Here is a 13,676-nt window from a genome sequence, read left to right as displayed (position 1 = left end):
TCCTCTGCCCAGAGGACCTCAGTTCGCACCTGATCAAATGTCTTAAGTTCCCTACCGCGGATCAAGCGGTTCAAATTCTGCCTTAAATCTGCATCCTGCAACCCTGTCACAAACTGGTCCCTCAGCACTTGATCTGCATTCCCCATCATAACCGGGTCCCGCTGTTGTAAGCGCTGATGTAATTCCCGCAGCCGCAAGGCAAAGGCCCTCCCTGTCTCACCAGCTTTCTGCCTACAATCAAAAAACATACCCCTCAAATGGGCCACAGGCACACGATCACCATAGAGCTCATCCAGGTAAGCAAATATCCCTTAGGCGGTATTCCTTAAAGGCTCCTCCAACACTACTACCTCCCTCCTGGCACCACCTTCTAAAGCCCCCACTATAAAATCACTTTGCTGCTGCAGATCCCAGGACTCATTCCTCAACATTGCCTTAATTCTATTCTTCCATTCCCCATATGAGACAGCTGACTCTCTACCCCCAAATCTAGGCACCCAAGGCGACCCAATAAAAAAAGGCGACATCGCTACTACATTACTCCCCGAGTAAGGGCCCTGAGCAGCTCCGTCATAAAATTTAGTCCGTTCAGGGCCCACTATCAGATCAGCGGGGCCAGGCGATGTCCGTGCAAAAGATGATCCCCACAAGCCCGGTTCCGTCCGCCCCAGCCTATAAGGGCGACACAAAAACAAGGCGAGCAAACAGATTCTACTGAAGCACGACCCGCAATCGCCGTATAGGGATACCGAGAGTATCGCGGCAAAGGCACACTACCGCACACTTATCACCCTCACAGGGCACCGCAATAATCACACACACAAATCGAAACACCCGTACACCCCCACTACAAATGACACCATATCACGGTATCCGCTACAGGGAGGATTGATATCCTGATTTCGAACACCCACCACTACATCAGCCTAAAACAGATCCCAGATCAGACGCCGACCCGATATTTGGCTCTGTCCAAGCGAACAGAGTTTTCACTTAACTCGCTGCGGGGGTGAATGCCCAGTTACTCTCCCCTGCTCCGGCGTCCAAGCGACTCCTTCCCCGACAGAGCGTCTCGAGACGCGATCGCCACTCGGGGTGCTCCGCTCTCCAGTATCGGCTCCCCTGTCCACTCTCCGGTGCGTCTTCTCCCGATGCCTCGTCCGGTGTCTCTTCTGTCCACTCTCTGGTGCGCCTTTTTCCGGTGTCTCCTCCGGTTCCCCCCTTTCCTTTCTTCCAGGGTGCCTTTTCTCTAATGCGGTCCTCCCCCTTCACTTTCCCAACCAATCCCAAACATTGTTCTAGCGCCGCAATTATCAAGGCAATTAATTAGTCCCGCGATCCCGGCTGACGTACCAAAGGCACCAGGATATAAACAAAACCCCGCATGCCCATAATACCCACGTGACAACTGCATGCACAGCAGGACTGGCGACCGGCCTGGTGTTGCCGATGGGAACAGGATTTCCGTGGGCCCTCTAGCGCCAAGGCTATCTGCACTGCCAGCTCTTCCTTGCTCCATCCGTTGTGCCGGGCGGCTAGGCGCACTTGGACCAGGTAAGTCTTCCCTCCATAGTGTGGGAGTTTCACTGCAGGCTTGCTCTCTCTTGTGCCAGCGCGCTTGCTTCTGCTCGCTCTGCTGCCAGACGGAGCAGGGGAATAGTGCTGGTGCCATCTGGTCTTCCTGGGAAGGTATGCTGTTCACCTCCCAGTGTCTTCTTGTGGTCTTTGGGTGTTCCCCACCACAGCTGCTGGAATCCTTGCTCGATGTATTGGAGATTGTCATATGACGATTCCAATCCCACTTCTCACACCATTGTAATAGTGGGTCGCTGAGCCATGCTCTCAGTAATTAGACAGCAGCAATAGTTCGGGCTTTAATCTCCAGATGGCGTTTATTACACCCGTACCACTGCTATGCACACACTGTCAGTACCCACCGTGCTCGTCACCCTATTTACTCCTAATACACACAGTGGGCACATGCACACATACATACACACACATTATGTACACGATAAACATTAAGCACTATAGACACACAAAATCACATGTTAGTCTCACTTTCAGCTTCAAAAGGGTTCTCATCAAGCTCCAGAACAGTCCTTAGAGTGTCTCAACTTTCACTTCTCATTTTCATCAATGGTGGGAAAATTAGAGGGCTCAAACAGTTCTCATCCCAGCCACGTTCACATACCTGTATGAAGTTGGCATCCATGTGATCAGAAAATAATAAAATGACTTCTGTATGTGCAGGGATGGATTCTGGGTTGTGTGGGCCCCTGGGCAAAACGTTCGCGAGCCCCCCCCCCCACCACCACCAGCACCACCACCACAACCACCACAATTGAAGGGCCCTTGGCAGCCAAACACCCTCCCTATAGGGTCAGGGGCCCTTGTAGGCAGAGGATCAAAGAATGTAGGCCCTCTAAAATAGACAAACGAAAATACATTGTTGATAAGCGTTGCAAATTGTTTTGGGCTAGGGGCCCCACGGGCCCCCTGCACCCCAAGGGCCCCTGGGCAGCGGCCCCGCTGGCCCGGTCCGTAATCCGTCTCTGTGTATGTGCTGGTTTGTGTAGCAGAAATAAACATTTGTACTTGATAACTGCTAATTTCAGTTACGGATTCGACTCTTTGAAAAGTTCAAATCTCTCCCCTGGCTTTATGTGTATTAGTGTTTTGGCTCCAGTATTGCTCATTAAAGAGACCGAGTCCAGTTTGGCAAGATTTCCTGTTTGTCTCAGATATGACTCATGTCCTATAGAAGTTAAGTGAGGCTAAAATGAGAATCACAATTTTGTCTCCTCAAGCTATGAGCAGTAAAAATTTCTTCTGGGGACATCTGTTGCTCAGGAAGTCCTGTATCAGTTTGCACAGTGTGCTGCTTAAGCTCAGATTACTCAGTTTTTCAACCAGTTTGTGGGGGGGAGACTGTATTAAAGGCCGAGCTGGGCTGTATGGAGAGCAATAATAATTGCATTTTCTGTCGATATGTTTGCTCGAAATGCAGCACTACGCTTCATGTAGTGAGATCTGTCCTTGTGTGAAGAAGGCCCGGTATGTGCTGCAAGTATGTAGAGAACACTTAGTGTTTGTATGTGATCCTCCCAAACCAATGAAAAGATCTTTGTAGCTGTGTGTCAGACTTGTTTCTGTAAGAAAAGATTTGCGCATCTGTCATTTCAAGCTCACAAACTGGCAGATTATTTATTCTCACTCTGGTCTAACCCTCACATTTGACTGTGAAGGATCTGAGATTCTGTCTGAGGGTGCAGATCAATAACAGTGAAGATCCCCCATTCATGCTGTAAATCTGTGTTATGATGGTCTTTCACTTCAAGATGGATTACAAAACATCACAGCATGACCATGGTGAGATGCATTGTGGGAATTCACAGGAAGTGAGGTAAATGCTGACACCTGCTCAGTGTGAACATGCAGCGGTATCAGTGACACCCCCAGTCCTCTGACCTGTCTGATGGTTCTGCTGGGCCAAGATTCTCATGCTGTTCTACCAGCCCGACTTATGGAGATGGGGAAAAAAACACGTAAAACTATTAAACAGTATAAATACATAGCTTTATTGTAAAAATCTACTTAAGTCAACTAGAATTAAATTTTCGATTTTTCAGGCTTTATATGTAGCAGAAAGATATTAAAATGCAGTGATTATAAAAGTTTAAAAAGCAATACAGAGATTACCTAAAAAGTTATAAAATTTCCAGTTTAACTGGTAGTATATAAACAATACATATACTACAAGTGACCTTGTCTGTTTGTTCATTACCAGGCAGGTGACTCCGCATCTTAGTGCTAAGAGAGAGGTAAGGAGCAGGTACTGATTACAGTGTGTTGCCGAACCCACCACATGACAAACCACCTCAGGCATGAGAACCTGAATGACACCTCAGCACCGCACTAGTCCGAATGGAGCAGTTTGAGTTTTTTCCGGAGCCTGGAGTGGCAATCCTGCCAGCAACCCTCAAATTTCCCTGTAAGCTGGAGAACATCATTATAGGGCTAGATGTAGATTAACGTCATATCCAGGATGAAGCAATTGCAGGTTAAGGGCCTTGCTCAAGGGCCCAATGGAATAGAATCACTCTGGGTATTCACAGGATTTGAACTAGCAACCTTCCAATTGCAGGCATAGAGCCCAAGCCTTAGAGCCACCACTCTGTCCATGAGTGCTAAGGACGCATGAAAATCTCACACAGTGGAGGTGGGATTCAAACCATACACATGGAGCAGAGGGGGATTCAAGCCCCACAAGTAGAGAGTGGAGGTGGGATGCAAACCCACTGCGGTGGCTAGAAAATATTAAATCTACACTAAAAATAAATAATATATTTTTGCATATTGCAAAATTTTAGTACTGGGACAATAACCAATTTAGAAAAATTTGCTTGCAAACAGCTTCTTTCTGGGACTGTCACACCTCCGAAGGCACTATGGTATGTGTTTACACTGCCGGTGCGTTACAATGCAGGTGTGTTTATTCAGTTAAACTAGTTTTAACCAGGAGGTTTTGGGTAATGGGTTACTGCACGGGTTATAGCTTACTTACTAACTTACTTTCTTATTCACGAGCGTTATCAATAGTCCCAGCCCTATTAAATTTTGCATTATGTTCATGTATTATACAGGTAACATGAGAGCCAAAGTTGCAGAGTAGATAAAAGTATAATATCACATTTCATACATATGTGACAAGCAGTTATGAAAAACAGACAGTTATTATTCAGCCTGGTTTTGATCACACAGCCGGTTCCCTCCATCTTCTCAGTAACGCTGCTCCCCAGAATGGCAAGAGGCAGCATTTCCAATCAGGGGATGTTCAGATGTTCCCTGATCAGGTCAATGTTTGATTTTTTTGCCGATTCATCAGTAATTTGAACAACTCTGCAATCCCCACCATGGCCCCCACAGTCATCACAATCCCCACAATCACCCCAATCACCCAAATCACCACTGAGTTTCCTCCTGAAGACGCCCCTGCAGAAAGCAGAGAGATCAGTCAGTGTCCAGGCACATTTTCACAGAGACACTCAATCCTCAGTCAGTGTAAAATGTCACTGAAGCAGCCAGTAGAGCCGCATCACTGAGCCGACAGCCCGACCCAGAGCAGCTTTCCGTCTGATCCCTTTCTGCAGCTGTTAGGGACCCTCCTCAGGGGTACAACAGCAGGCCCCCTGCGGCTCAGATCCACACCCTTAAGCACCCTGCCCACTCGGTCCTGAACAGCTAGCTTATTACTCATAAAATGCTAAAAGTGCAGGAAGGCCAGGCTGTAAGGAGTGTGTATCTGCTGTGAGTTGCGGGCACTGGGGGGCGCAGCATCACCAGCATAACCCTCTGACAGCTTCACCCCCTGCTATTGTGAAGAGCTGCTCACTCTACACAGCTCTGCACTGGGCAGAAGCATGTTTATCACACAGGGTATGAACTCACCTGAAGAGTTTTTAACAGAGTTTTGTCTGTCCTTGGTTTCTGATCCTGGTAAAAACAAACAAATCAGTTGATTTTATACAAACTTACTTGCACAACAATTAGGTTTGTCTAAAGAGCAAAGTCCAAAGCAAAAATATACAGTGTTAAGAGGGTTAACTTTAATGATATTAGACTGAAACTACAAATTGTAAACTGAATGGAGTTAAATATCAAAACTGTTGAAGAGACGTGAATTTTTAAAAGCATTTTTTAAATTATTATTTCAAGCACAATGGAAAACTTCAAACCTGTTTCCAGCAAAACTAAATCTAGGAAACTGCAACAAAGGTGGTTTACTGCGGAAATTAAGAATAAAGTCAGGAGGAAAAGGGCTCTGTTCCACAAATAGAAAATAACTAATGATTTCAAAATAAAGCAGGAGTATCTAAGTCTACAGGTTGAGTTAAAAAATAACATTAGACTCCCTAAGAGGAATGTAGAAAGGAAGATTGCACTGGAGGCTAAGGGTGACATTAAAAGTTTTTTTCCAATATTTTAACTCCAAAAAAAAGTTTTAACTCTAAAAGCTGAAGTCACTAATCTGCAGGATAGTAAGTGTCTTATTAACTACAGCTGCAATCAGAAATGTTCAACAATATAGATATAGACAATAAATAACAAAAAAACTCACTAAACAAGAAACATTTCTTGATACATATCTGAGTTAATTTGACAACAGAAGTTTCAATTTACTTTGAAAGACTTAACTTTGAAGATCAAATGAAAAATGCAACTCTTTCCACACATTTGCAGTATTATTCAATCCCCAGCTTCAGTACTTTGTAGAGCATCCTTTACCTTTTATAACTTCCAACAAATGTTTTCAGTAAGTGCTGAGAATCGGTGTCTTTGCCCATTCTTCACATGCAAAAGCCTTTAGCTCAGTGATGTTTGATGGCCTCCATGCTTCAACTGCCTGCTTTAAATCCCACCAAAGATTTTCAATCAGATTTAAATCTGGTGACTAAGAAGGTCACTCAAGGATGTTCCAGGATCTTTTTCTCAACCAAGCTTTGGTTGATTTGGAGGTGTGCTTGTGATCATTGTCTTGCTGGAAAGTCCAATGATCACCAAGGTGCAATTTGTCAACAGAAGGATGCCTCATAGATGCATTAGACAGCATTACCAACACTTGACAGAGTTTTATAGGGGACGCACTGTGGGTTTGTATAGGCCGGGTATACACTACACCCTAACAAGGGAGGATCACTGTATTGGGTGCCAAACATTACAGAACCCCATGATATCTGTGCCTGCCATCCGGACACAGGTATTGGACTCTACAGCACCCTGTTGTCCGGATCAGCTCCTGTTATCCTAGTCTTTCATGTCCCTTCCCCGTTTGGCCAGCAGATGTCGCTGGCTATCCTGTCCCTCCTGTCACCCTTCATGTTTTCCCTTGCTCACTGTCGGCTGCATGACTCCAAGAGTTGAGCATGTGGCTGCTTGTAAACACGTCTGTCACGTGATCAAGTTCTGCCTCCTGTTTTATATAGATATCTGAACTGATACCAGCTAGTTTCATTCAGTTCAGATATCTATATCAGCTGATCTAGCTCAAATTTTGGTGTGTCTGGCAGTGGTAACCCACCACAGAAACTGTCTGGCAATGTTCATTCATGATACCTGGGTTGATACTGAACCAATTCCAACTAGTTTTATTCACTTCGGATATCTATATCAGCTGATTTAGCTCAAATTTTGGTGTGTCTGGCAGTGGTAACCCAAATTAATTTGAATTAATTTCCACACCCCTCACAGCCACACCCACCACCACGGACCCGGCAGACATCCATTCTGATGAACTGTCATATGCCCCCAGCAAGATTACACTAAGGGAAATTGGTTCGTTTTCAGCTAGGTTGACCCCTGTGGGCTCCCGGTCTAATAGATGCCACTGGCCCAGAACTTTCTGTCTGTGTTTGGGAATGTGTATAATCAGGTGATAGTGTCTGTTCTTTTTAGTGCTGCTGTGATCTTTGTAGAAAAGCATGTTAAAATGAGGAAAAGAAATTATATATATATATATATATCACCCAAAAAGAGAAAAATACCACGATAATAATTTTCGGTTATATCACCCACCCATAAAGTAGAGGACATGAGTGACATACCAACTTAATCCTAATCCAGTTTAGTCTTTGACCAATATATGTATAACTGAGGTTTATGTGGTAATAAGTCTAGCTAAACTCAAAATAAATAAATCGCAGGGCCCTGATGGCATCTTGCCTATGGTTTTAAAAGAGATGATGGATATTCTTAGCCAACCTTCAACTTTACTTTTCCAGAAATCGTTATCTGCTGGTGTGGTACTTTATGATTGGAAGCATGCTAATATAACGCCCACATTCCAAAAGGAGATAGAAGTAACCCAGCAAACTATAGGCCAATCAGTTTAACTAGCATTACTGGAAAAATAATCGAAAGTATAATCCAACTGAAAATGGTAGATTACCTGGATTCAAATAACATTCTGAGGGATAGCCAGCATGGATTTAGGAGAGGTAGGTCCTGTTTACTTGTCCTCTAGTGGTTTGGATGCATACGTTCGAGTTTTAACTAACAGGAGAAAAAACGGTCCTCACAGTTCACAAACTCTTTAAACAACATGCCTAGAAAGTTTTACATTTTTATATGCCATGGTTTTTTTTCAGTAATAAGTAAAAATATTGTGACTGATATTTATGGGGCTCAAGTGACCGGAAGTTTTATTAAAGCTTTAATAAAATAAAAAGTAAGTACTTCAAACTTTCTTTTATCACCAAAAACATCATATACTATAACAGTATCAAGATAAAACAAACCTTTTCATATAAAAATACTGTCAAGCTTCCAATCGGCTTGTTCACTCATCGCAGAAAAAGTAAGTCGGTATCTGTTTTCTGTTTTGTTTTCTAACAAAACCCTCAAATAAAACGCCAAACTTACCCTTGCTTGAAACCTTGATCTGTTATGTACATAAATGAATAACTGTCATTCTTCAATGTCAAGTGGTTCTTTGACATACATGCTCTGATTACCCTGCTAGCATAGAATTTTTGACATGCGAAACGTTTCACCATAAGTAACTTTATGTGGGAACACCAAATTTGAGTGACAAATTTTAGCTTTGGTAAGTTTTAATAAGTCAACAGGCGGATCGGTCCGGCGTCAGCAGTGATGCGGGCGCTGCATCAGTCTGTCATGGTGAAGAAGGAGCTGAGCCAAAAGGCAAAGCTCTCGATTTACAAGTCTATCTACGTTCCTACCTTCACCTATGGTCATGAACTATGGATAGTGACCGAAAGAACAAGATCGCGAGTACAAGCGGCTGAAATGAGCTTCCTCCGCAGGGTGGCTGGGCTTCCCCTTAGAGATAGGGTGAGGAGCTCAGTCATTCGGGAGAGACTCAGAGTAGAGCCGCTGCTCCTCCGCAGGGTGGCTGGGCTCTCCCTTAGAGATAGGGTGAGGAGCTCAGTCATTCGGGAGAGACTCAGAGTAGAGCCGCTGCTCCTCAGCATTGAGAGGAGCCAGATGAGGTGGCTCGGGCATCTGGTCAGGATGCCTCCTGGACGCCTCCCTAGTGAGGTGTTCCGGGCATGTCCCACTGGGAGGAGGCCCCGGGGAAGACCCAGGACACGCTGGAGAGACTATGTCTCTCGGCTGGCCTGGGAATGCCTCGGAGCCAGAGGAGCTGGAAGAAGTGGCAGGGGAGAGGGAAGTCTGGGTTTCCCTGCTTAGACTGCTGCCCCCGCGACCCGACCTCGGATAAGCGGTAGGAGATGGATGGATGGATGGATGGATGAAGTTTTTGGAGGTCTAATCATCAATCATTGTTTTTTGCGTGAAAAAAAAATTGTTAGGAAGACAGTCCGTGTCGAAGAATCACAGAAGACAGAAAGATTTGTCTTTAGAGAATGATTTGAAGAACAGTGAGGCATCCATTGCTGTATCGGAACTGTAGGCTTTTGAACATGCAGACGATGTTTCCAATTCTTGCGTGTTATGCTTTTTTTCTTTTTTAAAAAAAATATTTTATATAATTCTGTATTCCACACTGTATTCCATGATCGTTCCCATCATTAAGGGCTGTATTACTGCACATCATAGTATACTGTACTGAACTACAGGTACATATTGAGATTAGTCGCTTCTGTTGTTGTAAATGTGCTGTGTGTCATCTCATGTATAATGCTTAATGTTTATCATTGTACTTAGCATGTGTGTGTGTGTGTGTGTCCACCATGTGTATTAGGACTTTTATGAGTAAAAGGGGTGACGGGCACGGTTGGCAGTGCGAGTGCATGTTGTTCGAATGGTACGGGTGTAATAAACGCCATCTTGTGGTTGAAACCTGGAACCGTCTCTGCTGGCTAATCATTGCTGTCACGGCTCAGCGACCCACCATTACAATATATACATGCTTTGTTTGTTCTGAATAGTTGTAGGGGAGGTCAGGCACAAATTGGGAAAATAAAATATAGATTTTCCTAGAAAATTGGGTCTTTTATAAGAGAGCATGTTTGTTATGAGCCATTAGTGGTAATGTATTTAAGAAAACAAGCTTGTACTCTGAAATATTGCCAGTTACTTTGGGTAGGTTTTGGACAGATATGGCGTATAGGGCCATATCATTTAGTGTTTCTTCAATAAAACCTGTTAGGTTCCATATCAAATTTGGTGAGAGTTTGGTCACTTTACCATAAAAAAAAGACATTATTGCCTTAGAAAGGGTTCAACGTAGGGCTACAAAACTAACTCTTCATCTTAAAGGAATGTCTTATGAGGAGAGGTTAGCTGAACTGAATCTGTTTAGCCTCGAGCAAAGGAGACTAAGGGGGGACATGATCCAGGTATATAAGATTCTAACAGGTCTGGATGCTGTTCAGCCAAATAGTGTGTAGTTAGAGTATGGAATAGTCGTAATGTTTGTAAAACCTTGGGTTCCTTTAAATCAGAGCTAGATAAGATTTTAACAACTCTTGATTAGTTAAGTTATCCCCAAAAGAGCTTGATGGCCCAAATGGCCTCTCATTTGTAAATTTCTTATGTTCTTATGTGATGGCTATATAGAAATAAATATCCACCATCACATTGGATAAAACTACTATATATATCAAATGTGCCAGTGTTAAATTAACACTGCATGGTGTCTATGTGGGTCCACACCAATCAGTGTTACATTTAACACTTTACAGTGCTGTGAGTGTTGTTCTTACAATCTTAATCTTTATTAACTCTTATAGTGTTCAGTTGACACCATACAGTGGTAAATAACTATGACCCCACCTCTTTCCAGATTGCAAGCCCATATTGGTGGCACACTGGTACAAATGGGGGGCCCATATTTGCGCTGTTTTAATGTGCACTCATGTGAACCCATTTTGGCAGCCAGCTGCTGTTTTTTCTAATCCACGGTAATGAGAAAGACTCTGACCAACATGGCCTTTCCTCTTTTTTTGTAAATTGTATGTTAGCTCAGCTCTTGATGAGATGAGAACTGGGTTCATGTTAGCTGAACAGACACTTGTTCTTTTATCTTGCTTGTGCATTAAAATTGAGATAAAGGGAGTTAAAGGAAAAACTTTGAAAACTTTCATTATTTATTTTTTTTAGCATGTAACAGGATAAGCAAAAACCAATTGACCAATGTCACCTGTGTTATAAAAGTCAGGAAAATATATGGCACCAGTCTTGGTGAAATCCAGTGAGAGTTTACTGTTAAACAGCTGCATGCAATTCAACATGCTTTTGTAATGACTAGGTAAAGATAAATAATCAAACTAGTCTCTCAGCAGGAGTGTCAGTGTAAAGGCAGTGCTCATCGACACAGATTAATAAGCTTGTTAGACTGCATAACATTATTCTTTAGCAGGGCTGAGAGAATGTGAGAGCTCCCCTACTGGCTAAAGGGGTGCATTTTCCCTAAAGCAGATGCAGTATCATGGATGGTGGCCACATTGCTTTTCGACCAGTGTTTCTCAACCCAGTCTTTGGGGACCCCCAGACAGTCCACGTTTTTGCTCCCTCCCAGCTCCCAACACGCCTGAACCAGGAATTCTCTGTTATCAATTATCTGGGAGAGACCAAATACGTGGACTGTCTGGGGGTCCCTGAGGACCGGGCCGAGGAACACTTAGACCACAACTTGGGGTAGAACAAATCAAATAATTTTGCTCTTTTAATATTCAGATTTTCATTAAGCTTAATTTTTAGAAACCAAGGCTTATTATTTAGAAACCCACCGCGATCAAGGATGGTATGCCAATGATATTAGTCACTACCACGGTTTACTCTTTGAAGTACTTTGTGCTGACTGAGATGATGTATGCGAGGTGGCTTGAGTAGTGTTACAGTTCATGCATGTCTGTAATTCTAAAGCAAGCAGCATGGGCCCATTTTAATAGGTAAAGTATATCCAGTCCTGATGCTTTTCATTTGAGGGGTGGCAGCAAAGCTAAGCCTTTATGCACAACAGCATAATTCATGCTCCGTAACCATAGAACCCACACAAGGAGATTAAATCCTCCCTCTTAGTCACAGGCTACCACACAAAAGCAGATCCCACTACACCATTCATGTGCTGCAGCCAGTGGCAAATGTGTTTCTGAGTTCTATCTGGGGTTTTTATTCTCTTGCCCTATTCATCACCATCGCGGTGGAATAAAAAAATAAAGCTGTTAAATAAAAGGAAGTACCATGTTATGCTATGCAAATATACATCCAGCACCATTGGTGTACAAGGGGAGGGTGGGCGATACCAGGAGCTTCACAGCAAAGGGTGTCACAGCTCTCCTAACACCTTTCCACATGTAATACCCATCATCCAGGGGTGGGACTGGGGATCAAATACAGTGCCCCCATTAAACCATTCAAGAGAGTCTTTTTGCAAGGTTTTCTGACTTAATAAGATCACACAGCAGAAAAGAGCCCATAAGAACATGGCTTTGTTTAGATTGTAGAAACACAAGTTTCTAACCTTCAAGAATGATAAGAGTTGAGCTGACAAAGCTTTAATGTGAAATGGAAAAAGGCTGCAGGGTGCATTTGGGTCATAGTCTTTCTCCTGATGATGGGTAATTCTGGGGTGTCTCTTACGATACTCATATGACTTCTTGTGTGCATATTAAAATGGGGCAGATATGGGCCACCCATTTGGTACCTGTGTGCCACCAATATGGGTTTACAGTTTGGGAGGAGGTGGAGTCACAGTGATTTAACACTCTACGGTGTTAATTCAACACTATATGAGTTAATAAAGATTAACACTGTAAGAACAACACTCACTGCACTCTGTAAAGTGTTAAATGCAACACTGATTGTTGTGGACACATATGAAAACCATGCAGTGTTAGTTTAACACTGGCACATTTTCTGTGTAGGAAACACACTGGAGCAGAAGCATATTTATCACACAGGGTATAAACTCACCTGGAGAATCTTCTCTCTCTCTGTATGGTCTGCAAACAGGATCTGATCCAGGAGGGAAAAGAGAAACTAATCAGCAGATCCTATGTGAATTCTGGCTGTTTATTCCTGTTTGTACCAAACCCTGTCATACAGCCGTCATCTCTGATCACTAGCAAAGTCCGTTCTTTTCTCTTTTCAGTAATGTTAGTCTGGCCAGGGGGGTGGGAAACCAGTTGACCTTGGAGTTGTTTTTTTTCTCCTTACTTGGGAGTTTTTGGTTCCTCTCCTCCGTTGTCATCTGGCGTTCTTTATTTAATGTCTTTCCTTCCTTTTTCCCGATCTGTATTACTCTCTCTAATGATTTTTTATGTATCACAAGACATGTAAAGCGCTTTGGGACAACTCAACAATTGAATATCACTCAATAAACAGGCGTACTGTGCCGATGGAACTGATATATACATCACATATAAATGTTACAGTGACACTGCACATGTCATGGGCATTAAACCATTTTAAACCTGCACAGACTTCCTGGGGAGGGAACAGTCTTGTTTATATTTAATAAACCTACACTCACCTCCAGGGGGCGTCTCTGCCTCCACTCGCTTCCCGTCTCCTGCAGACAGAAGGACAGAAGCAGCAGAGTCAGTGTGAGCCTGTAACTCAGAGCTGCAGCAGTGAGTGTGAGATGCAGGTTAGCAGCAGAAAGCTGGGGGCCGGGGGATAAAGGCGGCCTGCAGAGAGCTGGGGGCCGGGGGATAAAGGCGGCCTGCAGAGAGCCGGGGGCCGGG

General features: G+C 43.7%; 1 protein-coding gene and 1 long non-coding RNA gene across 2 annotated transcripts in view; both read right to left on the bottom strand.

The window, feature by feature from the left end:
- Positions 1-13,676, bottom strand: part of LOC125740827 (uncharacterized) — an 82,450-nt gene that overhangs the window by 62,158 nt on the left and 6,616 nt on the right. The window contains exon 4 of the mRNA XM_049012530.1: positions 13,463-13,501. Coding sequence (XP_048868487.1) covers positions 13,463-13,501 — 39 coding nt within the window. The remainder of the gene's footprint in view (positions 1-13,462; positions 13,502-13,676) is intronic.
- On the bottom strand, positions 3,558-7,511 carry LOC125740845 (uncharacterized). Its single transcript, XR_007397786.1, has 2 exons — positions 5,452-7,511; positions 3,558-4,995 (listed from the first exon to the last, which is right to left on the bottom strand). It is a non-coding gene; the product is annotated as an uncharacterized LOC125740845 (long non-coding RNA).

Source organism: Brienomyrus brachyistius, chromosome 4 (assembly GCF_023856365.1).
Source record: "Brienomyrus brachyistius isolate T26 chromosome 4, BBRACH_0.4, whole genome shotgun sequence".
Taxonomy (NCBI): Eukaryota; Metazoa; Chordata; class Actinopteri; order Osteoglossiformes; family Mormyridae; genus Brienomyrus; species Brienomyrus brachyistius.
This window is presented reverse-complemented; position numbering and strand designations above follow the sequence as displayed.